Source organism: Myotis davidii, unplaced genomic scaffold (assembly GCF_000327345.1).
Source record: "Myotis davidii unplaced genomic scaffold, ASM32734v1 scaffold555, whole genome shotgun sequence".
Classification (NCBI taxonomy): Eukaryota; Metazoa; Chordata; class Mammalia; order Chiroptera; family Vespertilionidae; genus Myotis; species Myotis davidii.
Window position 1 is genome coordinate 1,333,772 of NW_006286315.1, and position 27,064 is coordinate 1,360,835.

The 27,064-nt window shown below is 52.6% G+C and overlaps 1 protein-coding gene across 1 annotated transcript in view; it reads left to right on the plus strand.

The window, feature by feature from the left end:
• The first annotated feature begins 726 nt into the window (after positions 1 to 726).
• The window catches only part of MGRN1 (mahogunin ring finger 1, E3 ubiquitin protein ligase), a 31,060-nt gene continuing 4,722 nt past the window's right edge, over positions 727 to 27,064 (plus strand). Inside the window, exons 1-17 of the mRNA XM_015560105.1 lie at positions 727 to 732; positions 1,592 to 1,730; positions 2,786 to 2,904; positions 4,919 to 5,007; positions 5,503 to 5,649; positions 6,918 to 7,035; positions 12,909 to 12,975; positions 13,708 to 13,757; positions 16,232 to 16,279; positions 17,456 to 17,524; positions 18,907 to 19,066; positions 19,919 to 20,028; positions 22,037 to 22,102; positions 23,830 to 24,056; positions 25,187 to 25,304; positions 25,495 to 25,540; positions 26,928 to 27,026. Of these exons, the coding sequence (XP_015415591.1) occupies positions 727 to 732; positions 1,592 to 1,730; positions 2,786 to 2,904; positions 4,919 to 5,007; positions 5,503 to 5,649; positions 6,918 to 7,035; positions 12,909 to 12,975; positions 13,708 to 13,757; positions 16,232 to 16,279; positions 17,456 to 17,524; positions 18,907 to 19,066; positions 19,919 to 20,028; positions 22,037 to 22,102; positions 23,830 to 24,056; positions 25,187 to 25,304; positions 25,495 to 25,540; positions 26,928 to 27,026 (1,678 nt within the window). The remainder of the gene's footprint in view (positions 733 to 1,591; positions 1,731 to 2,785; positions 2,905 to 4,918; positions 5,008 to 5,502; positions 5,650 to 6,917; positions 7,036 to 12,908; positions 12,976 to 13,707; positions 13,758 to 16,231; positions 16,280 to 17,455; positions 17,525 to 18,906; positions 19,067 to 19,918; positions 20,029 to 22,036; positions 22,103 to 23,829; positions 24,057 to 25,186; positions 25,305 to 25,494; positions 25,541 to 26,927; positions 27,027 to 27,064) is intronic.

Here is a 27,064-nt window from a genome sequence, read left to right on the forward strand (position 1 = left end):
GTTACTGCCGCAGTGTTTGTCCATTTCCCTGTTGAGGAGCATGTAGAGTGGTTGCAACTTTTTATGCTTGAAAGTCTTTTATTGGTCACCATATTGTATGTCTCTGCATCCAAAATATGTACATAAATTGAAATGAGAATTTTAAAAGAATTTTTCTTCTGGTTTGAGTGGGCATTATAAATACCCAATTGATCAAAACAACACAAATATGACAGTTTTTATAATAAGGAAGATAAATATTAAAAAGTATTAGACATGTATCTCTTAAGTGGATAGGTTACTTTTCCCCCAGTTGACTCGTAGTTACAGTTGAATATACGTAACCTGCTGCTGGAATGAGACAGGTCAGTGTCAATTCTAGTTCTGTTTTTCATTTTAAGTTGAGAAACCGTGTTCATATAAATCAGTAGATGGGAGTCAACAGGGGTTTGATAGAACAGTAGCATCTAATTCCACATTATTTGCTGACAAATACAAAGATCACATAAAGATCTAATACCAAAAAATTGTGGCTGATTTATAAGGTGCCGACTTGATCAACTTCTCTCCAGTTCCTAATAACAGCTTTATTGAGATAAGATTCACAGTTCATTGGTTTTTCCAGAACATGGTTCCAGTTTTGTGATATTACAACCACTGTTGTAACACATATCCTTGTCCCATGTCTTCAATCTTTTTAAAAATAATTTTTCCTGCTTTAAAGGTTAATTATAGAAAATGTATAAAATGCAGGTAAAGTAAAAAAAGTAAAACTTATCCATTGCCTCTTAATCCAGAGGTTTCATTTTATAGCATTTATGTTTCTGAAGTTATTAAAACTTAAAACTGCACTAAGATGTGGAGGCCTCCTGTGTACAGTATATCAGGTTGTGAAAAGTGCTCTGGAGAAGAATAAAGCGGAGGGGAATGGGAGAGGTTGGTCAACAAGCAAGGAGAAGAGGTGGAGATAGTACATTTTAAAAGGAATGATCAGAAAAGGCCCTGCTGAGAAGGAAACGAGGTAAAGGATCAGGCAGAGCTCTTGGAGAAGAACTTCATAAGCAGAGGAAATAGCAAGTGCGAGGGCCCTGGCGTATAAATGGGCTTGGGAGGGTCTGCATTATGTAAGGCTTTGCAGTCCACGGAGAGGAGTTTGGGACTTACTCTGATGTGATTAGGAGGTCAAGTTTCTGAGCAGTGGGATGTGGGAAATAGATTTTGGGGCTAGTGAGAGTGGAGAGACTGGTGGAGTGGATTACAATAATCCAGACAGGAAATGCTGGTGGCTTTGACTAGGGTGGCGGCCATTGAAATATGTTAGAATCGGGAGCCCAGAGTGGAGAAAGGAGGGAAGCCCATTGTGTTAGTTATGTCTTACCGAGTAACAAATGAACAGTTTAGCTGTTTATAACAATAAATGCTTATTATCTCAGTTTCTCTGGGTCTGGAATTTGGAGCGGCATAGCTGGTTTGGACTCGGGGTCTTCCATGAGGTTGCCGTCAAACTGGTGGGCTACAGGATCTGCTTCCTGGGTGGCTGTCACGCAGAACTGGCAAGTTGCCAGCAGGTGGCTAGCAGTCCCGGCTCCTCACCAAGTGGACCTGTCCATAGGGCTGGTTGAATGTCCTTACAATATGGAGGAGAAGCTGGCTTCCCCCAGAGCCTTGGAAGTCCCCCTCCATCTTTCCCACGTTATCTTGCTTGTTACACAGGTCAGCCCTATTCAGTGTAGGAAGAGTCTGTCCAGGAGGTAAGAGCCATGGCCTTCTTGGAGGAGGCCTACTTCACCCATTTTCTGCCGATTGAAAGGAAACTCTGGGAACTAGTGGGACATACCTGGTTGGACCTTGAAGGTCCCAGGAGGAGGTTAGAGCAGGAAATTCAGGGCCAGGGACCTGTCTCCCACCTGGAAGACCTTGTAGGGACTACCTGGCTCCGTGTTTGATTCTGCCTTTTCCTGAAACTCCCCTCCAGATGAGCTCTAGTCTCAGGACTCATGGGGGGAGTCAGATATGAATGAAATAACTTAGACTCAGAGCTTGGATTTGGGGTTGTAGGAGCCTACTTAGTCTGGGGTCAGGGAACATGTATTAATCTGCTGGGGCTGTCATAACAAAGCACCACAAACTGGGTGGCTTAAAAAAGCCAAATTTATTCTTACAGTTATGGCGGCCAGAAGTCCAAAATGAAGGCATCGACAGGGCTGGTTCCTTCTGAAGGCTCTCGGGGCGGATCTTTCTTCTTCCAGATTCTGGTGGTTCTGGGCATTCCTTGGCTTGTGACTACGCCACTCCAATCTCCAGTCTCTGCCTCCGTCTTCCTACTTTCTCCTTCCCTCTGTGTGTGTCTCTGTGTCCAAGTCTCCTTCTTTCTCTTAGGAAGACTGTCACTGGATTTACGGCCCCCATCTAGTCTGACCTTCTTTTAACTGGTTTACATTTGCAAAGACCCTGTTTTTGAATGTCACATGCACAGGCACTAGGGGTCCAGACTGAAACCTATTCCTGTGAGAAACAACTCAACCTGCTGGAGAAGGAAGCGATGTTGGTGTTGGGTACTGGATGAGTCCCTGAGCTGGGAGGAGAGTTCCTGGAGGGGGAAGGGTGTTGGGTAGACGGAGAGGTGGAGCAGGCTGGGTGGGAGACCTGAGTCCTGTGTCTGGAGCCAGAGTGGGAAGGACAGCCCATGATGGCTTCTCTCCGAATGGAGCTTTTCTCAGGGCTGAGCCCCTTCAGCCGTCAGACGCTCTCACTGGATTGTGTTGAGCCTTAACCTAAAGTTGTTTTTGTTTTTGTTTTAAACCAGGAAACTACTTTGCTACACACTTTTTCATGGGAGGTGAGAAGTTTGACACCCCCCACCCTGAAGGTTACCTCTTTGGAGAAAACATGGATCTGAACTTCCTGGGCAATCGCCCGGTCCAGGTGGGTCTCGGCAGGGCTGGGCATGTGGGTGGTGGGGGCGAGGTCTCTGCCTTCAGCCATCTGTGTCCAAGCTGCAAGGATGAGTGGGTACTAAGTCATCTCCAACTGGGCAGAGCTGCCAACTGGTTGTGTGCACATGACGTGTGCAGGGGGCGTGTCCTGGCGATATTCCCTTAGAGGCAGGAGACCAAGGGTGGGACACTAGGGACAGAGCAGCTGCTGTGGAGTCTGGTGCATCCATGCTATGAGGTTATGAATGTTAGGGTTTTGATCCCTTGAATGACTTTATTTGAAAAGAAAAAAGAACAGTGGAACAGAGGGCAAAAGATATGGTCCAAAGGAGAAATGTACACGGCTGGTGAGTAATTTTTACAAGTTCTCCTTCACCAGTCACAAGAGAAGCGCATGTTTGCTCATTGTGTTCCATTCGTCCAGTGTGTCCCTGGGATCCTGCCAGGGGCTGGGGACAGAGGACAGATCTTGCCCCATTCCCTGGGGGCGGGGGAGAATGCAGGCAATAAAGAAGAGAGCAGTTGCCCTGCCCGATTTGGGTCAGTAGATAGAGTGTTGGCCTGTGGACTGAAGGGTCCCAGGTTCAATTCCGATCAAGGGCACCTACCTTGGTTGCAGGCTCAATCCCTGGCCCTGGTTGGGGGCGTGCAGGAGGCAACCAATCAATGTGTCTCTCTCACATTGATGTTTTTCTCTGTGTGTCTCTTCCCTTCCCTTCCACTCTCTCTAAAAATCAATGGAAAAATATCCTCGGGTGAGGATTAACAACAACAACCAACAAAAAAAGAGAACAGTTGACAAATGAGAGAGGGGGACAGGAGAGGGCTCTTGAGGGGGGCCACTGACTGGGATTCAGTCCCAGTATAAGGGGCCAGGCAGAGGCCCTCTCTCTCAGGAGACACTGGGCTCCATCCCCTGAGGTGGTTGCGTTCTGGGCCTCCCTGCCCTGGAGGAGACATAGTTCCTCCGGACCAAGGTTCTCCAGGCTGCTTTGACCTCGGAGCAGCTGCTTGACCTGAAATCTTGAATGGATCCTTTGATGGATGGGAGGCTAAGGGCTAGGAATGCTGGCCTCTGCCACCCTCCCAAGCCCATGAGAATGAGGCTTCCACATCTGTGAAGCCTCAGCTTTGACCCAAGGTCTGACTCAACAGGCCTTCTGTAAATTTGTGTGCTGTTTTAACTTTTTAAAAAAAATATATTTTATTGATTTTTTTATAGAGAGGAAGGGAGAGAGATAGAGAGCTAGAAACATCGATGGGAGAGAAACATCGACCAGCCGCCTCCTACACACTTCCCACTGGGGATGTGCTAGAAACCAAGGTACATGCCCTTTTCCGGAATCGAACCCAGGACCCTTCAGTCTGCAGGCCGACGCTCTATCCACTGAGCCAAACTGGCCACGGCAAAAAATGGAAAAATATTTTTAACACAGTATGGGAGCACAGGGGACAGAATCTGTGAATGTTGGAAGGTCAGAGAGAAGGTCATAAAAAACTTATTTGAGCTAAGACCAGCAAGCTCTGTCGTCGTATAAAACCCCAATGCGCTCTCATAAGCAGGAAACCGATATTGATGCATCCCCATTTTCCACCAGTTTTACAGCAGTGTGTGTGTGTGTGTGTGTGTGTGTGTGTGCGCGCGCGCGTTTCTACTGGAATCTTTATTGACCATTGACCTTGAACAGAAAGCCTGGAATGAGGTCTGAGAGCCCCAACCTCAATCGCTCCCCCGGGATCCCTCAGGCCAGGTCTCTTTCATCGAGAGTCCTTGGAATAGGGCACCATGGCCACATGGCCAGAATCCTTCAGGGTGTTCTGGTCCTGATTCTCCTTTGCCAGCCATGTTGCCTGCAGTTTACGTTGATGTGAATGAGAATAAGGTCATCTAGTGGTTGGCATGAGAGCCCCAGAGCGCCGGGTGTGTACTTGCATTATCCCTGTTTTCTGTCCTCTGCCATATTGGGGGGTCATTGGGATTGCTTTTGGTTTTTCCCTCCTAGTTTCCTTATGTCACCCCCGCTCCCCATGAGCCAGTGAAGACGCTGAGGAGCCTAGTGAACATCCGAAAAGACTCGCTCCGGCTCGTAAGGTAACCCTTGACCTTGCCACATTCTTTAAACTAGGGGTTCACAACCAAGTGCCCACCCCATGACGTTGGACTGTCTGGAGACATTTTCGGTTGTCAAAGCTAGAGAGGGTGATGTTCCTGGTATCTGGTGGGCAGAGACCAGGGAGGCTGTGAATACCCCACAGTGCACAGGATGCCCCCATAGCCAAGAATGGCGCAATTCTGACTGTCAGGGTTGATAAACTGCTTTAAACCTGGAAGACCTGAGGCTTCTGGGGCCATCTCCAACCCAAGAGAACTTGCCTCCCTTTCTGTGACAAGGGAAGGAGAACCTTGCGTTATTGGGCCTTATTGTCCAAGCAGGGAGTGGGCATCCACATTTTCAGAAAGGTGGGATGCAGCCAGGCAGCCAGTGCAGGGCCCCCTGGGGTATGCCATAGCGTGCTCTGTGCAGGCTGGCCATGTTCCTGCAGGCATGCCCCTGACCTACTGCCTGTCCCTCTGCCTGCCTGGAAGGTATAAAGATGGTGCCAACAGCCCCACCGAGGACAGCGAGAAGCCCCATGTCCTCTACAGCCTGGAGTTCACTTTCGATGCCGATGCCCGGGTGGCCATCACCATCTACTGCCAGGCGGTGGAGGAGTTTCTCAACGGGATGGCTGTGTGAGTCCCTGTGGTGCATGGTGGGCCCCAGCAGCTCTGCGTCTGTCTGAATTAATATATTTGAACTTTTAGAGGTTCTATTAGAAATAGGGTCCTTTGAACCCCAAAAGTTTGAAATCTGCAACTTCAGCACGACCACAGCTGGCCTGCCACCAGTCTGTGGGCCAGACCCAGATGGGCCGGGCAGAATGCACCCGTCTCCTCCTGTGGGAGAAAACCATGTGGTGGCCAGACTTGATCTGGGGATGGAGTGGTAGCTGAGAGTTCTGGCTTTACGTCTTTTTGCACACAAGCAGCCCGCAGTGCCAGTTTCTCAGGCCGGACGTGCCAAGGTCCTTGAGAGTATCCTTTGTCCTAGAGACAGAGAGAAGCCCAAGGGACAGCAGGTGAGGGGTGGGGCACAGGGAGGCAGCAAAGGTTGTGTGTTGGATTCTTGAATGGGGAGATGCCTGAGTTTATCAGAATTGAAAACGTGTACTCTTTAACCCAGCCATCCTTTCCTGGGAATTTATGTTGGGGATATGCTTACATGTGTGGCTAAGGTGTATGCAGAAGAGGGTCCTGGAAGCCTTGGTTGTAAAAGCAAGATATTGGAGACCACCTGGTGCTCAACAGTAAGGGCCTGATTGCGTCAGTTAGAGTAAATGCAGTGGAGCAGATGCAGTGTTCAGAGAACACAGCACCTCCATATAGGGTGGCCATAGGACAGCTCGGGTGCATGAGTATTGAAGGAGCAGAGTGTAGGTGGGCTGCTAGTGGAATATTAAAGAAGAGACACCCATGCGCGACTAAGCCTCAACTCTTCCAGAAGTGATGCCTGGGTTGTGGATGGGCAGGGAAGCAGGTGGCTGGGAGCAAACACAAGGGTGTGGGGAATGGGAGGGCACTTGGCACTGCCAAGGTGGTGGGTGAGGCAGTGTACATTTTTGTGCCGTGTTTGTTTAAAGAAGTCAACAAACCGTCAAAAGCAAATGGAAAGGCTTAGCCATATCTGGAAAGGTAGCCATGTTATCTGGCAGGTGTGGGCTCTGGAAGACTAGTAACCAGGCTGGACCAGGCAGAGCTGTGGTGAGCAGAATGAGACCTTGGAGGCCCTCGGGGTGTGAGGGCCACGTGGCCACATAGACTGGCTTTCTGCTCCACAGAGAAGGGCTGGGACTTACAGGGTGGGACCTCCAAGGCAGGTTTCTACCAGGTCCCCAAAAGACCAGTGCCTGCGAGCGCCTGCCTCAGGTCCTGGCAGTCTCACCTTCCTTTCTCTCCTTCAGGTACAGCCCCAAAAGCCCTGCCCTGCAATCTGAGACTGTCCACTATAAGAGGGGTGTGAGCCAGCAGTTCTCTCTGCCCTCCTTCAAGATCGACTTCTCAGAGTGGAAGGACGATGAGGTAACCTCCTGGCCCCTTGCCGGAATTCCCTCCCCCTTGGGGCAAGCACCGTGGGGCCTGTTTGCTGATTCCTAACATTGATAGGCATCAGGAGTAGCTGTGGACCAAGGTGTGTGCTCATTTGGGCATGTGGAGTACAGTTCAGTCCAAGTGTTGGCTGGAAGGAATGATCGAAGCAAGACACCCGGCCACAGCAGAGGCTCCAGGACCCAGCTTTGGTGTGGTTGTCGGGCCCACAAGACTGCAGCGTGGCAGGATCCCTTCCACCTAGTGGTTCCACAGCTAGGGACAGTAATTTACAGGATGTGAAGGGTGTTCATTGCAGCTCTGTCTATAATAGTAAAAATTGGAAACACTGTACACATCCATCACAAAGGGAGTTGTTTGTTTATTGATGTTATGGGAGCCACCCGTGTATTTAATGTGGGCACCCTGGCTCATGTCTATTATGGGATGCCATGCAATCGTAAAGCACAGGAGAGATCTGTGTATTCTGTACATACTGATGTGGAAAGCCCGTTCTGGGCTTGGAGAAGACCAAGTTGCAAACAAATGCAGTATAATCTCTTGTATGTGGCATCCACACAAATGCTCAAAACCATTTCTGCAGGTATAATGTATGTGTATATAATTCTTGAGGAAAAACCAGAAAAGATGCTCATCAAGCTAAAGACAGTTATTTCTGCAGAGGGTTGTGGTGTAAGGAATACATACATAGACATTTATACCCGGGCCTGTGTCTATGGGGTCTGCATTCATGGATTCAACACAGATGGAAAATAAATTTTTTAAATGTTATGTTGTTGGTAATGTGTGCTATGTAGTTAGGCCTACGATGGAATGGTTATGTCTGTAGTGAACATGTACAGACTTTTTTTTCTTGTCATTATTCCCTAAACAGTACAGTATAACAACTATTTATATAGCATTTACATTATACTAGGTCCTGTAAGTAATCTAGAGATGATTAAAAGTACAGGGAAGGATGAATGTAGTTTATATGCAAATACTACTCTATTTTATTGAAAGGACTTGAGTGCCCGAAAATTTTGGTAGCCAAGGTGGGTCCTGGACCCCAGCCCTCTCATATACTGAGAACAAACAGACTGTATAGTGTGAGTGCTGACACTGTATACACTTCTGACCTATTTTTGTTTCATTGTTTTTACCAATTAAGGTATAATTTACATACTAAAAAATTCACCCATGGTTTAATTTAGAGATTTTAGTAAATTTATGATCACAGCTATTACCAGTCCTGTTTTAGAATCCAGTTTCCATCCTCCTTATAGGATCCCTCATGCCCATTTACAGTTAACCTCTGTTCCTGCCGCCAGACCCTGGCAAACACTCATCTACTTTCTGTCTCTTTGGATTTGCCTGTTCTGGAGATTTCATATAAATAGAGCCATATACTATTTGACCTTTTGTATCTTTCACTTAGCATCATGTGTTTTGGCTGTTGGCTATTTTGAATAATGGTACTATTTTGTATACAAGTTTTGTTTTGCATGCATGTTTTCATTTGTCTTGGCTATAATTTACTGTTTAATTATTTTAAAATATATTTTATTGATTTCAGAGAGGAAAGGACAGGGAGGGAGAGATAGAAACATCAATGATGAGAGAGAATCATTGGTTGACTGCTTCCTGCAAACCCCACACTGGGGATCAAGCCTACAACCTGGACATGTGCCCTAACCAGGAATTGAACCATGACTTCCTGGTTCATAGGTCAATGCTCAACTGCGGAGCCATGCTGGCCATGCTGCTTTTTAATTAAAAAATCTTTTTCAGACTTTTTTTAAAGAGTGGGTTTAGGTTCACAGCAAAAGTAAGAGAGAAGTTATGGAGATTCCCCTACCTGCCTCCACACATGTATACTTTTTATTTTTTTATTAAATCACTAGAGGCTTGGTGCATGAATTTGTGCATGGGTGGGGTCCAGCTGGCCCACCCCGATGTGGGCCAATCGGGGGCTGGGCCAGCCGAGGAGAGGGGCCGTGGGTGACTGGTGGGCCAGCCCCACCCCCTGGTTGAACTCCCGGTCGAGGGGACAATTTGCATATTAGCCTTTTATTATATAAGATATTGTGACATGTTTCCAGGTCAGAACTCACAGACCACCTCAGAGCTGGAGTGGCTTCTCTGCTGCTTTTCCTACTATCCCCCTTGGGGGGTTCCATTTATTTTAGTCAAAGCCACGTCCCTTTCTTCTTCTGCTCTTTGCCTTTTTCCTATTTCCTGGGTCCATCTGACCTGGGGTTTGCAAAGACCCTGTCTGGTGGGGAGGATCTCTGTACCTGAAGAGCCCAAGGGTGTCAGAGTGCCAGGCCCCCACCAGGGCCATATAGGGAAAGAACAAAGAGTGAGCCAGGAAGCTTGTCAGTGACTCATGCTGGCATCAGCTGCCTGCTTCTTCCTCCTGATTTAGGGGGTTGCTTTTCCCTAAGAAAGCTGCTCTCCTGGCAGTAAAAATAAACATCTCCCTCAGCTCCTCTGTGGTGGGTGGAAGCCTCTGTCCTTTTCAGCATGCTTAGCTCTGGTGTGTGACTGTGTGGAGCAGGAATTTGGGGGGGAGATGGTTCTTGCTCCCCGGGTCCCCACACTTCTTGGGCCCCTCCCTGTGTGTGTGGAGGCTTATTCTGTCAAGGCACTCCAGGTACCCAGGGAGATCTGGGGTCACAGTATCCCCCTTGTCTCCATCTCTTCCCCTGGCCCAGCACTGGGCTGACCAGTGTAGGTTTCTGCTGGAGTTTCCTGAATTAGTTGACCAAAGGCTGCATGTAGGGTGCTGCTGTAGGCTCTGTTAACAGCATGTGATCGCCAAGCTGAATGTTAGCACAGGCACTGGGAGGGCTGCTGCAACAGACATCTGTCTATGTCAGAACTTTGTTGGTTGCAACAGACAGAAACACACCTAAGTCTAGCTTAAGAAAAGAAAATCAGGAATTACTGGCTTAGATTCTGAAAAGCTGGATGGTTTGTGGTTTGCTCTAGGGCCCATGTCATCAGGGTGGGGTTTGCCCTGCCTGAGCTGGCCTTTATCTCAGGCTCTGCTCTAGATGAGCAGCTTGGGCCCCAGAATGCTTAGATGGACCCCACTTGAGGCAGGCTTGTGCCATCCTCTGGCCAAGCACAAACCGAGGGTGGGAGCAAGGTCGTTTCCAAAATTCCCCAAGGAAAATGGTGCTGCCATCTGAAAAGCTAGACAGGTCAATAGAAGCTGCCTGCACCTTTGTTGTGGGATTTAGACAGATCTGGGCAGGCTGGATAAGAGCAGGGTCTCAAGGATGAAAATACCAAGGGTGTCCTGGGGCCTCTCTCTGGAACTGAGGACACAGGTGGGCAGGCCTGGAGGTGACCCTGGCTCTCATGAAGCACCGGGCAAGATGGTGCGACCTCTGCAAGTGTGGGTTTCCCGTCCGGCACCTGGATGTAGGAACATCCTGTCTGTAGGGTGTCCATCCGGGGTTTGTACACAGTGCTCACGTAGCTCAGACTCCCTCAGGGGTTCGTACACAGCGCTCACTTGGCTTGGACTGTCCATTGTGAGCCCCCATCTGCCCCAGAGACAGGAGAAGAGAGGGTCCAGGGTCCCTGTCTGCTGGTGGTGTAGCCACCGCACACACCTCTCCAGACCACCGCTGTTAGTTCAACAGCAAAACAAGACTCTGCCATACTGAGGCAGCACTTGGCTTATTGTGCAGGGGAGAAAGAGAATGCAAATCACTTGGTGGCTGCTCTAAGGTGCCGACATCAGCGCCAAGGATTATATTCCCAAAGCTGGCCGGAAGTACATGGGATGAATTGCACAAAGCTTTGCTCCTGATCTGGTTCTGTCACCTGAACAACCTCTTTCTGGGCTTAATTACAGCCTTTGAGAGGGCAGCACCTGTGTATCACGCTCAGTGTCATCGTCACCAGAGTAACTGGGATGGTCGTTGGCAAGATTGCTCCTGTGTCCTGACTCAGGATGGGGGCAGGAACAAGCTTGCAGAGGGACCCTGTCCCTCAGACATGTGACTCCTGTCTTGGGTGATCCCCTCTCCCAAGAATCATCTCAGAGCAAGAGAGCAGGGCAGACAGGTGGTCCCTCCTCCCATAAGTCCCAGTTTCCTTGGTGCAGCCGTGGGAGCATGAGGCCTGGGTGGGCCCGGACACCTCCCCACATGTAGCTGCCCTGCACACGTCCCCACGAAGTCCTTTATTCCTAGGGTCCAAGCCCTGTGTCTTTTCGCCTGCCTGCCTTGGCTGCTGCTGCTGAACACATGCAGCTTCGAATGGCTGGTGCTCACTCTGTGCTCTCCCAGGCACCATGCTCAGAGCCTTTGCATTAGACCAGTGGTTCTCAACCTTCCTAATGCCGTGACCCTTTAATACAGTTCATCATGTGGTGACCGCCAACCATAAAGTTACTTCATAACTCTAATTTTGCTACTGTTATGAATTGTAATGTAAATATCTGATATGCAGGATGTATTTTCATTGTTACAAATTGAACATAATTAAAGCATAGTGATTAATCACAAAAACAATATATATATATGTCGCTACCCACAGGTTGAGAACCACTGCATTAGACATAGCTTTTATCCCTCCTTTAGATGGGGAAACAGGCTGGGTTAGGGAGCTGTGCTCCAGCCTGGCAGTTCTGGGTCTGACCTTGTCCCAGCACCTGGCTCCTTTCCCAGTCCTGCCTCCCACTGACGGCCAGGGACCCACAGGCACCGTCCAGGCCTCCTGTGCAGCCCCTGCGATGGATGCCCTCAGTAGCCGTCTCTCTCCTGTGGGCTCGGTGTGACCTGCCCCACAGCCCCCACGGGCCAGCGGATCTGGAGGCCACACCCACGTGGACGTGTCTGGAGGAGCGTGGCCGTCAGCCTGAGAGCAGCTGGGACCGCAGGGAGTGAAGCTGGAGACGGAGAAGTGATGGGAGGGTTCTCCTCGAGTTCAGACCAGCCACGTGGTCCCTTTGCTTTCCTTCCTTCTTGGGCTGGGGCCTCACCAGGCACCTTTCCTAAGGTTGAACACAGTCCCATGTAACCCAGCCCTTCCACGCCTGGTGTGCCAGGTGAACTGAGAATGGCTCAAACAGCTGCTCACCCAGCATCGTTCATCTCAGCACTGGCCGTGGCAGCCAGAGGGGGAACAGCCAGATGTCCGTTAGAGGTGACCAGCCTGGCCACGCAGCAGAGTGTTACTCAGCCTTGAGAAGGAAGGAAGAGCTGATGTGCCGCCGCAGGGGTGACCCTAGAAAGCGTGCTGAGTGAAAGAAGCCAGAACAAAAGACAGACAGATTCCGTTTCTATGAAATGTCCAGAACAGGCAAGTTCTTAGAGAGTAAATCGGGGGTCCTCAAACTTTTTAAACGGGGCCAGTTCACTGTCCCTCAGGCCATTGGAGGGCCGGACTATAGTTTAAAAAAAAAACTATGAACAAATTCCTATGCACACTGCACGTATCTTACTTTGAAGTAAAAAAACAAAACGGGAACAGATACAGTATTTGTATTTGCATGTGGCCCACGGGCCGTAGTTTGAGGACCCCTGGAGTAGAGAGAGAGTGTGTGTGTGTGTGTGTGTGGCGGGGGCGATGGGAGTAGTAGCTTAATGGGGATAAGAGTTCCTGTTTGGGATGATAAAACGTTCTGGAAATGGATGGTGGTGATGGTTGCAAGACCTTATGAATGTACTTAATGCCATAGAATTGAATACAAACTTGCCATTTTAAACATTTTTATCTGTTTTAACACACACGCAAGTGCACGCGCGCACAGCCAGGACTCTGTCCTCACAAGGTCTGCTGTGATGCCACTCTCCCTGCACCTTCTCCAGTGCAGTCTGACCCATCTCGCCGCCTTTTCTCCTCAGCTGAACTTCGACCTGGACCGGGGAGTGTTTCCAGTGGTCATCCAGGCCGTGGTGGACGAAGGAGACGGTGAGAAGCCTTTTTCCTTTCCTACTCCCTTCCAGCGACTGGACCTTGTGAGAAGAACCATTTCCTCAGGCCCTCCCCGCTGTCGGCAGGGAGGAATGTATCCAGAAGTGATGAAGGATGGGGAAGCCTTCTTAGCAGATTTAGAACCAGCTTTCCATCTCCGCTCCGGGGCCCCCTTGGTACTTCTCCGACCTGGGGCTGTGGGGCCTCACTCCAGCTCAGGAGTTCCTGGCCAGCCGGTCCCCACCCGCAGTGGCAAGGCCCTATGCCAACGCCTCGCTCTCATGGCAGTAACATCAGCTAGACAGCCTCTGATTCTGGTGTCCGCCCTGCAGTGGAATGATTGAGACCGTTAGCAGAGAGCAGCAGAGATCTAGACAGGCCCTCCTCAGGCCATGCTGGGTTCCTAACTGACCCAGCCAGTCCTGCCCAGTCTCCCTCCCACTGCTGTGGGCTTCAGGCCCCCAGCCTGGGGTGTGAATGCCGGAGCTCTGCCAGGGCTCCTCAGCCCTGCCTGAAATGTCCCTTTTGTTCAGAGTGAGACAACAGGTGTTAAGAGTGGTCACTTTGGAGGAGGGGAGAGATGTGAGCCAGGGGGAGGTCGGGACCCCCAGGCAGAGGAAGGTTCTAGGCTGAGAGCAGGAAAGCACTGCTGCGAGGAAGGAGAAGGAAGATGGGGTGGGGCATGTCAGCTCTCTGAGTGCTTTCTTCTCTCTCTTCTCTCCTGGGCAGTTGTGGAGGTGACTGGCCACGCCCACGTGCTGTTGGCTGCCTTTGAAAAGGTAAGTGCCATCCTGCCCCTTGACCTGGGAGCTGTGGGCAAAGAGGTGGTGTTTTGAGACCAGAAGTCTGAACTTGGGGGTTATGCCAGGCCATGTGGACTGAGTGCCTGAGGCCCAGGGCAGATGGAAGGTTCCCTAGTCGGTCCAGGCTCCCAGGGAGATGATGCATCTCAGGAGGCTGGGCCTTGAAGTCGAGCGTCACCATCAGGCCTGTGCTGTGTGGTGAGGCATGTTCTAGGAAGCCAGTCTGCTACAAGTCCCTGTAACTTGCCAGTACCCGGAACAAGATGCCTACTTGGAGGGCTCTGGTCAGACCAGTTTCCCTGTGGGATTTGAGGGTATTGTCCAAGCCACCAGCTCCTAAGGCCGAGACCTTTCCCACCAGACCCAGGATCCTGAGTGTCATCGGAACCTCTCAACATGGACCCTGAACATTCACAAGTGGTCCTGCCTCGCCTCCAGAAGGCTGCATCCCCTGGTCCCTCGGGGCTGGGCAGGCCTCCCTCCCCACTGGGGCCTGCTTAACTTTGGGCAGTTGTTCATTATACTCGCTCATCTGATGTCCAGGAGGGTAGAATGGCCCCTAGTTTGTTGCCCTCGGTATGCAGTAGGTGCTCAGTGAATGCTGGTGGGGTGGGTGAGGGTGCCACCTGCATAGTATGGTCCTAGACCTCTGTGGGTGGTGGAGGGAAAAGAGGGTCCCAGCTAGGGATACCCCACATGTAAAGGGGCCATTTTTGTGAGAGGATTCACTTAGTGGTGCCTTTAGTCTGCATTAGATATTTTTGAACCCTGGTGTTTGCCCCTTCTTTCCACAAAGACCCGAGTCCCCAGGCTGCCCCGGTGTTCATGTGTTATGGCTGTTTGTGGGCGCAGTTGGTGGCAAGGATGGTCTACCTCACCACTGTCTCCACATTAGGACATTGCTGGGTCCAGAAATAGTCCCACTGGCCTGTCGCTACTGGTCCTGGGGCTAGGCAGTTCCGTGTCATCCACGCAGTGAGTCCCCCGCTGTGTTGGGACAGGGTCCCTGTTCACTGAGACCTTTAACAGAGGTAGTGGGGTATGTCTTATGTTTGAAAATGCCGCGCCTGACACCCTACCCCCAGTGCTCTCTGACATTGGTTGGCGCTCTGTGTAGTGTTTTTGGCACCAGCCTGTGGCCTATGGGGATGAGCACTAAGGACGCCACGAGGAAACCAGGCTCAGTCTACTTGTTCTGGAATTCCCACCACTCCTGGGCATCCTGCTGACCCCCAGCTTCTTCAGCCGGTTGTGTGTCTGCAGCCCTGAGATCCTACATGCAGAGCCTGGCCCATTCCTGTGATCCGGGTCATTCCAGATGCCCAGAGGTCAATATAGCCAGGCCTGAGACCTTTCTGGCCCCTTTGCCCAGTGCTCTCGCTGGCCGTCTGAGGCGGTGGCGATGCCAAGTGCCCAAGCAGAGATTGGCCCTCTGCCTCTCCAGTTCTGGGCGCCAGCTGTGCTCCCTAAGCCTGGCTGGAAGCGACAGGAACTATTTACCCATCTGCTTCTCTGGTTGAGGCCGATGGGCCATCTCTGGCAAACATTTCATTCTGTGCTTCCAGTTTAGAGCTCAGTGAGAAACTGCATTATTTTTGGAGTCCAACATACTAGAAACTTCTGTAGGAACCCATCAGCTTTCCCAGAAAATGCACGTGCTAGTCTCAGTTGACTCAGAAGGATAATTGGTGGTGTTGTAAGATCTGATCTCGTACCTTAATTAATCTTGTTGACTCTGAGTATGTCTAGTATGTCTCCCAGTTAACACTGAACACGTTTGCTCTAGTTTGTTCTCACAGTGTTTAGACCAGGGATCCTCAGACTTTTTAAACAGGGGGCCAGTTCACTGTCCCTCAGACCGTTGGAGAGCCGGACTATAGTTTTAAAAAAACCACTATGAACAAATTCCTATGCACACTGCACATATCTTATTTTGAAGTAAAAAAACAAAACGGGAACAAATACAATATTTGTATTTGCATGTGGCCCGTGGGCCGTAGTTTGAGGACCCCTGGGTTAGACCTTTGGGTTTTCCCGCATGATGCTTGGCTTCAGGCCTTGCGCGGTGGGCAGGACCACTTGCCCCAGAAGTGCATGTTCTGGGCTGTGTCTCTGACTAGGTCAAGCCCTTTGAGGGCCAGGACTGGGGCCTAGTTCTTGCTGTCTAGGTGCTGCTTCTCGTCCGTCATCAGAACTTGGCTGGTGGTTGTAACCTTGAGTGTGCTTGAGAGCTGCGCAAGGAGGGTTTGGCTTTACAGGTCAGGGTGGGACCCAGGAGGTGGTATCTTTAGAAGGTTCTCGGGTAGTGTCGAGGCCAGGTCAGAGGCCGCATTTGAGTCTTTAGGCCTCACGCGGCCCCTCCTCTCTCCAGCCATGGATGTGGACTGACCAAGGAAGGGTCTTCAGCTGGCTGAGCAGTGCCGAGTTAACCTGTGTTTTCCTCCCTGCAGCATGTGGATGGCAGTTTCTCCGTGAAGCCGTTGAAGCAGAAGCAAATTGTAAGTCTGTCAGAGGAAATGTCATGAGCCCTTTTGATTCAAAAGACATGTTTACCCTCTGTGGATTATCTCCCTGCCCACCAAGGTGGCTGTAGGTAGCTGGTGACAGGCCTGTTGACTGGTCTGTCATCGCTGTGGGCTCTGGGTCATTGGGTGCGTGTGTACTGCATACCTACCACGCACAGCAGCACTGACTGGGGTAGCCTGAGTCTTGTCCAGCATGAACATCATAAGCTTTCAGTAACTGCTGAATGAAGGAACGGACAGAGGAAGGAAACCGGAAACTCAGACCGAAGCCTCCCCTCTTCCTCCTCCTCACAAATTATGGAAAATACCTCAGTATCGGGCAAAAATGGATTTACTTAATATTTGAGAGGAAAGATGGAATATTTTGGAACAAGTGGGAGCTGTAGAGAAGTACAGCTTTTCAGTCAGTAATCCATGGTCCTAAACCAGGATGAAATATTCTGGTGTCCTCCACACGGTGAACATTGAGAGAATGGGGTCCCCTAAACTGTGCCTCTTAATGTTGAGACTGATTTTAACAATGGCCATGGTGGGGCCTGTTTCCAGTCCATGGTTAGGTTATCCTTGTAGGTAGCTGCTCAGGTATATAAGCCACCCAGGAATGGTGTTGGTTCATTTTTTAAAAGAGGGTAAGGGGAACTCTGGCAGATCCAGACTTGACGGTTGCAGGAGGGCTGGAGATCCTAGGGATGGTCAGGGCACTTGTCTTGGGAGAGGACTGTGGCTCTCAGGAGGCATGTTTGTGTCCATGGAACTATGGGAAACGCAGAAGCTCAGACCACTTTTAAACGTGGCCAGGGTGAGGCCTGAACCTGGTCATGCTTGTGGGGCTGGTGATGGGTGAGTCCATAGTGCTTTCTCTCCAGGTTGAGGACAGTAAGTGTGCAGAGGGTATGGTTGCTGGGCCTGTGTGAAGCTTGGCTCCAAGCCCTCTCTGGCCGACAGGACCACCTGGGCCCCAGCTCTACTCCCATGCTACTAGTTGGGCTGGGCAGGTAGCAGTTTCTCCCTGCCCCTCTCCTGGCATTGGACCCACTCTCTGGGGTTGGGACTGGACAAGAATTCCCAACTGTGCCTGCTTCCAGGACCCAAACCTGGTGTCTGGGAGGTGGGGGCTGGCAAGTGCCCAGATGCCTCTTTGCTCTCCAGGTAGACCGGGTCAGCTACCTGCTGCAGGAGATCTATGGAATTGAGAACAAGAACAACCAGGAGACGAAGGTAGGTGCCGTGGAGCACGCACCGCTACTCCAGCAGGCCTCACTCCCCCTCCCCTTCCTCTGCAGGGAAGCAGGCTCATGAGAATGGCTTGCCTGGGGCCCCCAGCCCCGGCCAGGAAGGACCCCGCAGGTCGATGTAGATGAGCCAGTTCCCTTCCACTCCTTCCCCTGGAGGCCCTGGGACCCCAGGTTCCATCATTTTTTCTTAACTTTTTAAAAGGAGTTAACAGTTCAGTTACATTGTCCTTTTTCCAGCAAATTCAGCGGCTTGTTACCATCGTTGGGCTGCTGGCTGTGGGGCCCCCTCTTGCCCGATTGGGCTTAGCTAGTGCCGCCTTGGCCTTTCTGTTCTCAGAACCATTGGGTGAGCCTTGCTGCCCTGCCGCTGGCTCCTACCCCGATGGGAGCCCTGTGGCATGTGGGGGGAGGGTGCCCCATTGGACAGCTGGGACAGGCCTGGTGGCTGGCAGAGCGCGTCTGGCACAGCCAGGAAGTTAGCAGAGGCTCAGCCAGTGCCTTTGTCACCTTTTTTAAAGGCACGAATGGAACTGCCGCCTTTTAAAAATCTCCAGACATCTCACACAGCAGCAGGAACTGGCCAGAAGCAGGACAGGGCAGCTTGGCCAGGCCCGGGCCTCAGATGAGCGCTCTCTGCTTGATTCCCATGTTTTACACCAGAGGTCACTGACTTTCAGTGAAGGGCCAGATAGTAAATACTTCCAGTGTGACTGGCCTGCATGTGTCCATTGGGTGTTCACATAGCCGTTAGAGCACTGAAGCAGCCAGGCACGATGGAAACAGCTGGGCGAGGCCGTATTTCAATAAAACTTTATTTACAGAAACAGAGCAGGCCGTAGCTTGCCGATCCCTGTTTTAGAATGTTGCTGCCTCTTGATCCAGATTTTGTTTTCCAGAAGCTGCCATTACTGGATGAAAATATGTCAAACAAGTTAGACTTGTCTGATTTGTTTGTTTGTTTGTCTTAGCCAAATAAGTGGGTTCCTTCTGGAAGATGTGTTCCTAGTGTTGTGTCCCTTCCACATTTTTTCTTTGGTTTTGGGAATAGAAATAGACCTGAGTTTCTTGATTTGGGGAGTGTGTTAGGTGGGGCTACATATTCTCCTCCGTGCTGTGGGGTGGGCTTGGGCTGGATCTGCGCCTGCTGCCCAGGGAGGTGACTCTGGGCCAACTCCTGAGGCGTCCTGCTCTGCAGCGACCTTCCTCCACCCTCATGGGCTTCCCTTTGCCCCCAGGGGCCGTGGGGGCTGGCTGGTGGGACAGCCAGGAGCAGGAGGGCCCCTGCCCGGCCCCTTAGCTGGCCCCCAGCCTCCGGCTCTTGGTTCTCGGAAAGCCACTGACTCTCAGCCTTCGTTGTCCCTGCAGCCTTCAGACGAGGAGAACAGTGACAACAGCAATGAGTGCGTGGTGTGCCTGTCAGACCTGCGGGACACGCTGATCCTGCCCTGCCGCCACCTGTGCCTGTGCAACTCCTGTGCCGACACGCTGCGCTACCAGGCCAGCAACTGCCCCATCTGCCGGCTGCGTGAGTGGGGACCCCGCACCAGGGCAGCCGGGCACTGAGACTGACAGGCATCAGCCTCCCACCTGGTTCGCAGCGAATGGGAGTCTGGTGGTTAATGCAGGTAGTTCACACCCGCGGCGATGCTGCGGGCATGTGAAAGGTTCAGATCTCAAAAGTCTGCGTCCAGAAAAACGGGACGTTCAGGACGGCCGGGAAGGGTGCTCCAGGCAGGTGCTGGCAGTGAGATTAGAACTGGACAGCATTTTTTTCCTTTTTATTGTATTTTTTTTTTAAATTCTTTATTAGTTAAGGTATTACAAATGTGTCCTCATCCCCTCCCCCCCATTAAATCCTCCTTTTTATTGTATTTATTGGGGTGTCGCTAGTTAACAGAATTATACGCTTTTCAGGCACAATTCCACAACACATCATCTGTGCATTATAGCGTGTGTTCATCACCCAAGTCACCTCTCCTTCCATCACCTGTGTAGACATTGCGCCATCACAAATGTCCACATACACATGTCTGCCTGCCTGTGGTCACTGTAACTTCCAGGAAGAGGCTCGCAGTGTGCTTTTCGCTGGTTGGCAGGTGCAACTTGAAGCCATGTTCACTGTCTAGGGTACAGTCAGGTGTGGCAGGTCAGAGACTGGCTGTGTCCTGCCTGCCGCCTCTAAAGCTCCACTGAGCTGGGGTAGTGTTGTCCTGGCCTCTGTCTTCCTCGTGTGACTGATCTGCCTAAATTGGAAACGTAGCCTGTCCTGGGATCGCTGTGGTGTGGGTGGTGGTCAGTGTCTCTGCAGCTGGGCAGGTCTCAGTGGTGCTGGAACTGGCTGTTCTTTGCCTGACATCAGCCCTTCCCTTCTGCACAGCTTTCCGGGCCCTTCTGCAGATCCGCGCGGTGAGGAAGAAGCCAGGAGCCCTGTCCCCCGTCTCCTTCAGCCCCGTTCTGGCCCAGAGCGTGGACCACGATGAGCATTCTGTAAGTGCCTCTTCCGTCCTGCATTGGGGGGCGTAGGGCTGGAGGGAGAGGGGTTTGGAGGAAGCTCTGCCTTCTTGTTAGGCATCCAGACACTTGCAGGGCCTGCCTTCCTGTTAGGACAGTGTCTGGCTCCCAGCGGGGCTGACTTGGTCAGGTGGCTGAAAGGAGGCCACCTGGGCCCAGCCCTTGGAGCAATACCTGGCCAGGACCAAGGCTGTCTGGCCAGCACCTCCACCTCTGGCTCTCTGGGCCACTGTCCTCATCTGCCCAGCGTGGCCCCACAGGAGCTGGAGCTACTGTGCTTGTCACCATCACTCCACCAAGTCAGACAGGGGCACTCCTTGTGGCTGTAACATGCCCTTTGTGCCTTCTCTCCCTACCTCTCCAGCCTGGATACACAGGGCCCCTCAGCAGCTGCCCCTGCCCTGGCTCCTGAGAAACGGTGAGGTGGACCTACTGCAGGCAGGCGAGGGGTGTTGAGCTCTGGCTTTGGAGAGAGGTGGGCAGAGACTCAGACAGCGAGACAGATGTACGGGCAGAAACAGGCGAGAGACAGAGAAGTAGAGACACAATGCAGAGATGTGGACAGACACAGATAGGGCAGGAGATAGATACGGAGGCAGAGAGACACAGTAGGGATAAGAGTGAAAGGGAGATACTTAGGAGATGGTCAGACAGGGAGAAAGAGGTGGAAAGAGACATGGAGAGAGAGGCACAGACAAAGGTGGGGATGGGGGTGGAGAGGAGAGGCCGAGGTGGACAGATGGGGAGGAAGGACCAGGGAGCAGGTACCAGGCAGGTCCGGGTCTCAAGCTCCCAGGTCCCTGCTGTCCACGAGTGTTGTCAATTGTGAGTCTGTTTTCTTGGTTCTCAACTGAGGGTGTTTGGACCTAGTGATTCCTAGAGGTCCTGCCAACTCCCTAAAAAGAAAAGAGGACTCACGCCCTCTGGATTGGCGCACCTAGAAGATGGGCTCCTGCCCTGGGCAGCGGGTGTTATGTATTTGGCCCATATACTGTTTCTGAAAATTGGGCTAATGTTTAAAAATCTGGAAATTTCCCTTAAAACTCAGACTTAAAGACTTACCTTTCAAAATCTGACGGTGTCGTCTTGAAGCCGGAGCAAAGGCAAGGCTGCCCCCGGGGTGAACCCCATCACCTCCCCTTCTCCTGGGGCAACCACACTGTCTGTTTTGCCTGCTGGGCCCTGTGGACATCAGGGTTTATGACTCAGAGTAGGCCCCCCACTTGTTTGACATTGGACTTGGTTACAGACACTACACATTTCCTCCAACAATGAGTTTTAGGAGAGGGAATAGCACTTGGGTGTGATTCGCTCCGGGAAGGGAGGACTATTTCACAGAGGGGTGGCTGCTCAGGTGATGGGTTTTATTGCCGCTTGCGTGTTACTCTCCCAGGTTCTGTTTGCCCCTCTTGGCCTGGGAGCTGTGATGTTGCCCACAGTGCAGGGCGGGCTGGGGCTTGGATGGTGACCGCCAGTGCCTTCATCTCCCGAGGGTGGTTATTGCCCGCCCTGTTACCTGTCGGAACCATTTCCACGTAGTACCAGAGAGAGCCCAAACTAGGCATTTTCTCCAATGAGTTGGGGTGATTTGGGGCTGATTTTTTACCCACCCACCATTAGGACTTGAAGTTGGTGATAAGTTTAAGAGGCCCGCATGTCCCTTCCCCTTGCCCAGCCAAGCCCACTTGTGTGGAGCACCCAACCACTCTCACACCCCCCTGCCCAGGACCTGCTACTCGAGGTGACCCAGACTGCGGGAGGGCATTGGGTGAGGGTGGACTCCCCCAGCAGCACAGCTCCCAGCCAGGCCCTTGAGGCCAAACCTGCATTTTGGCAAGGTCCCCAAATTCATGTGCATGTGAAGTTGTGAAGCGCAGGCTGGCGGCACTCCCACAAGCCAGCAGACCAGACCGACCCCAGCCATCCAGCTCCAGGGCCGTACGGAGGGTAGTAGTTGTAAAATGTATGATTTTTATTTTGACAGTGTCCCTTTAAAAAATCAAAGTCGCACCCTGCCTCACTGGCCAGCAAGAAACCTAAAAGGGAAACTGTAAGTGTGTTTGGCCCTGTGGCCGTGTCTCTGCCCCTCACCCTGATTATTAAGCCAATGACAAGTACGGGAAGTCATTTTCACCCCAGGTTGACGTGTTTGGTTGATTTAATCTGTCAAATCCACTCTCCCCAGTCCCCGGCTTCCCTGCTCAGAAAAGGAGTTTTGTGGAACAAGCAGAGCTCAAGGTCTGTCGGCAAAAAGCCAGTCTCTTGGATCCCCCCTGCCAGGCACACCGGCCTCAGACCGCCCCTTCCCGCCAGCTCTGCTCTGTCCGTGGTCCCAGTGCCCTCGTTCCCCTTTTGTTTCTTGCTGGCAGTGGAATGATGGAGGTGGAACTAATGTGGCTGCTAGATTTTGCAAATAGCACTCCTAGCGCTTGCTTGTCATTCTACACCCCCTGCTCTCTGCCCCTTGGGTTTTAGCTCTTTGGGCCAAAGATTTGGTTTTCTTGCATTTTCCCTGCATTTCAAGGAGCAGGCTGGGGGCCGGAGAGTGTGTGGCAGCCAGGCTGGGCCTCTGATAAAGCATAGAGGTGGGAGTCACTGGGGAGTCAACCTACAGATAGGTGTTTTCTTTTAATGGGGGCTGAAGGTGTTCAGAGTAATTATTTACCTTTAAATTGAGGATGGGTTGGGAACAAATGCAGAGCACCACTGGCTCAGGTGACCTGGGGACCGGGAGGTGCTTGCTGAGGGCAAGAGGCTCCATCCTGACCCCCCTGCCTCCTCTATGGTCCCAGGATTGCTTTACCACCTTCCTTCCTGCCAGTCAGATGGGTAGGTGGCCCTGGCTGGTGTGGCTCAGTTGGTTGAGCATCGTCCCGTGTACCAAGAAATAATTAATTTGATTCCTGGTAGGGCACATGCCCAGGTTGCTGGCTCGATCCCCAGTAGGGGACCTGCAGGAGGCAACTGATTGTTTCTCTCTTTCTAAAACATCAATAAAAACATTAAAGAAACAGATGGGCAGGTGAGGGTTTCACGTAGGGAGCACTGTGGACATTTGCCTGTCACCTTATTTAATGTGAGTGAGGACAGGTGGCTGCCCCACTCTACAGGGGCCCAGCACTGACATGCCCAGCACCCGAGCATTTCCCTTCTCCCTTCACCTTTAACCCTAAAGCCAGACACAGCCTGTTGATGTGACTTATTCCCAGCAAGGGGGAAACCGAGGTTCTGAACCAGGGGGCCCATCAGAATCACACGTCATCCCTTGGATGCCTGCCCAGGCCCACCGAGGATCTAGAGTTGGGCCACATGTCTGTGTTGTCGGGCAGAGCTCCCCGGGGACCAGGCCCTCCCTGGTCTAGAACACGTGGTTCCCTGGTTTCTCTCAACTCTGGCATGGCTTTGCTCTCCACCTGCCCCTCTCACTAACCCCCTCACTCTCTGCCCCCTGCCCAGCAGGAACACAAAGCCAGGTCGGGGCTGTCTGAGGCTCGAAAGGGGGTGGCTCTTCCAGATGCCCTCTCCCTTCCTGTCAAATGGGCATTTGGTGTTCAAGGCTGTGCTGCACCGATGGCGAGGGATCCCTGGGCAGGCGTCTGGTGCTGCTCTAGAGCTCCTGGCGCCCTCTGCAGAGGGAGGACTTAAACCCCTGGAAGGTGGAGACCACAGGAGATGGTCAGAAAGCAGGTGCTGGGGAGTAGACCATCTCGGGCATAAGCCCGGGCAGTGGGCAGGGAGCCTAGCCAACACCTCCCTCACCCGCTCTTGTCCCCTCAGAGCTCGGACAGCATCCCGCCGGGCTATGAGCCCATCTCTCTGCTTGAGGCGCTCAACGGCCTCCGGGCCATCTCCCCGGCCCTCCCCTCGGCTCCCCTGTATGAAGAGATCACCTACTCGGGCATCTCGGATGGTCTGTCCCAGGCCAGCTGCCCACTTGCTGGGCTTGATCGCATCATGGAAAGCAGCCACCAGAAGGGCAAGTCGCGGAGCAAATCCCCCGACAGGTGAGGCCAGGGCCGAGGCCGGGATTCCCTCTGGGAAGGGTATCTGGGAACCCACCCGCCTGCTTGTGGGCCAGGGCACAGGAGGCGTATGCTAGTAGAAAAGAAGTGCAAAGCAGGGTGATTTGTAGTTTTAAATAATTTTATAACGTGTTTTGTTTGGTGATCACCAGAAAGACTAACAAGACCGGTAGCGGGTTAGGCTCCCGGGTAAGGTTGATCTCAGCAAAGGCAGCGGGAATGAAATGCATCAGTGGAGGCCAGAGGCGCCGGTGCCCTCCCTGTCCCAGGCCTCACCGCAGGGGCGTGAGCGCTGTCGCACCAGGAGAGCTGTTTGAGTTTCAGGGTCCTGGGACTTTCTGGGGGTTGGTCACATGGGCACATCCTGCTGTGTGACTGGTGAACCAGGATTGTCATCCCAGGGCCCATCATGGCTCCTTGGACACCTGTTAGGCCCTGCAGCCAGCCTTGACTGGTGAGCCTTTCCTCACACACATGCTGGCTTTTTACTAGGGAAGTATAAGGAAGGCACAGGTTCCATAAAGCCAACTGGCCCCATGACTAATACACATGGCAGGCTCACTTCAAAGATGCAGAACCCTGGGAATCTCCTGCTGCCTCCCTTGCCCAGCCCTCCAGCCCAGAAGTACGCCATCGCGGTTGTCCTCTCCTGGAAATAAAAAGCCGTGTTTAGGTCCTAGCCAGATTGGCTCAGTGGCTAGAGTGTCGGCCTGCAAACTGAAGGGTCCCAGGTTCAATTCTGATCAAGGGTACATGCCTGGGTTGCGGGCTCAATCCCCAGTGGGGAGCATGCAGGAGGCAACCAATCGATGATTCTCTCTCATCATTGATGTTTCTATCTCTCTCCCTCTCCCTTCCTCTCTGAAGTCAATAAAAATATATTAAAAAATAAAATAAAAATAAAAAGCCGTGTTTAGGCCTCTGCAAGTGCCCAGGTGGACAGCCTCCATGCTGCTAGCTAGCACCCTGCCGGCATTCTGCTGATGCCCACAACTCCCCGGGCGCATCTGCCCGCAGCTCCAGGCAACATATGCAGGCTCACCCCCACGTGGAGCTGGCGTTGGTAAGGTCACTTTTCTACCCACTTGTCTTCTACCCTCCTCTCTGCCCAGCACCCTGCGGTCCCCATCATCCCCCATCCACGAAGAGGATGAGGAGAAGCTCTCCCAGGACTCGGACGCCCCTCCCCTGCCGAGTGGGGCTGGGCTGGTGCTGAGCAGCTCCCCAGAGGTGAGTTCCCGTCCTGGCCCCTCCTTGGTCCTGCCCACCTGAGATCTGAGTCCCCACTGCTTGCTTTTTGCCTCTGAGACCTGTTTCATGGTGTGCCCGGGCCTGCCCTGCCCTGCCATCACTCAGTGGAGGTTGGCACCAGTCCTGGGTCAGCACCATAGCTCCAGGCTCATTTTCCCTTGTTTCCTAGAGTTTCCTCACGGAGGAGGTTGACGAGAGGTCATCGCTAAAGCAAGGTGAGCCCTCTTTGCTGAAGGGCAGGGTTCCAGTGCTGCCTGTCGGGAGGGCAGAGGTCTCCAGCTCAGATCCCCTAGGGTTTCTCCTGGGAACCACTGCACAGTGTCTCAGGACAGCCCGCAGCCACTCCTGGTTTTCCCTCCCACCATCAGCATCGGGTAGTGTGGCCATTTTATATCCCACCTGGATCGTTCTGCACGTGGTCAGCTCTCCCGGCCTGGCTTTGGGCTGTTCCCATCCCTTGGTAGTCCTGCCAGCACCTGGACAGATCCAGGGCCTTTGTGTGGGCAGAGGGCTCAGCTAGGTCCAGGTCTCCCATGTGGGAATGGGGGGCTGGCTCCTCTCTCGATGGAAGTTTTAGTAGGTAGCAGCCTACAGGGTCAGGACCCAGCTGCACATCACATGTGCTGGCTGAGTCAGGGGATGATCTTGCCTGACCTCACAGTGGTTGTGGGACATAATGAGGTGCTTCCCTCTGCTGGCTGGGGAGATGCCATCTCTCTGCTGTCCTGATCATTTCTCCCCAGTGTGGGCAGGTGAGGAAAAAGGCTCAGGGCTGGTTTTGGGGAGGCCAAGGCCACTTAATTTAGAGGTAATAGAGCCAGGAGTGGCCCTTGCTGGCTGCCCCCCAAGCCTGCAATCTGGTAAAGGACCCCAAAATAACCCACAGACGCTCCATTGCTGTAACCCCTTCTTGCCGGGGGTCCCCTGGCCAGCATTGCACTGTGGGGGCCCACATCCCTTCCAGAAGCAGCCCCCACCCCATGGGTGGTGCCCAGGTTTAGGGGTGTCTGTTCCTGGAAGCACCGTGCCATCCCTGCCTGCCTGGCTTGGTGCAGGGCAAGCCCTTCTGCCTCTCAGGCCTTGGCTCCCCACCTCCCTCAGGGTTGGCTTTTCCTGCTGGTGCCAAGCATGTGCTGGGACTGGGCAGCCTCTGCTGTGCCCTGTCGCAGGGGCCAGACCCTTTTCTGTAGGAGAGAGAACCGTGCAGGCCTGAGGCTGAGAGCTGATGTGTGAGAGGAACAGCCACACTGGAGGCCCCCATGGGCGTGTCCATGCAGGACCTGCTGTGGTGTGTGTGGACCAGGGGCTGTCAGCCTGCTCACCCAGGAAGATCAACAGAGAGTTAGATCTGTTACCATTTTATCTTGTTTTTTAAACTTGGGCATGTTTTTTAATGATAAAAATAAGACAGAAGCCCCAGACTGGGGGTGTGAGAGAGGAAAAGAGAGGGAGGATAGGGTCCAGGGAGGGCAGAGGGGGGGTCAGGAGACCAAGGGCCCCAGCAGCTGCAGTGCCCTCAGGAATGAAAGGCGGGCTCCTGGGGATCTCAGCCAGAGGAGGGGCCCCCCTGCTGGCGGGTGCCTGACCCGCTCTCCTCTGCAGGGAGCCGTGCACCTTCCATTGAAAACGTCCTCCAGGATGGCAGCCCTGAGCCCTGTGGCTGCTGCCAGCCTGGCCCACCTACCGACACCTACCTTCCAGGTAATAGCATCAGCGTTTGGGCTGGGACCTGCCCAGCC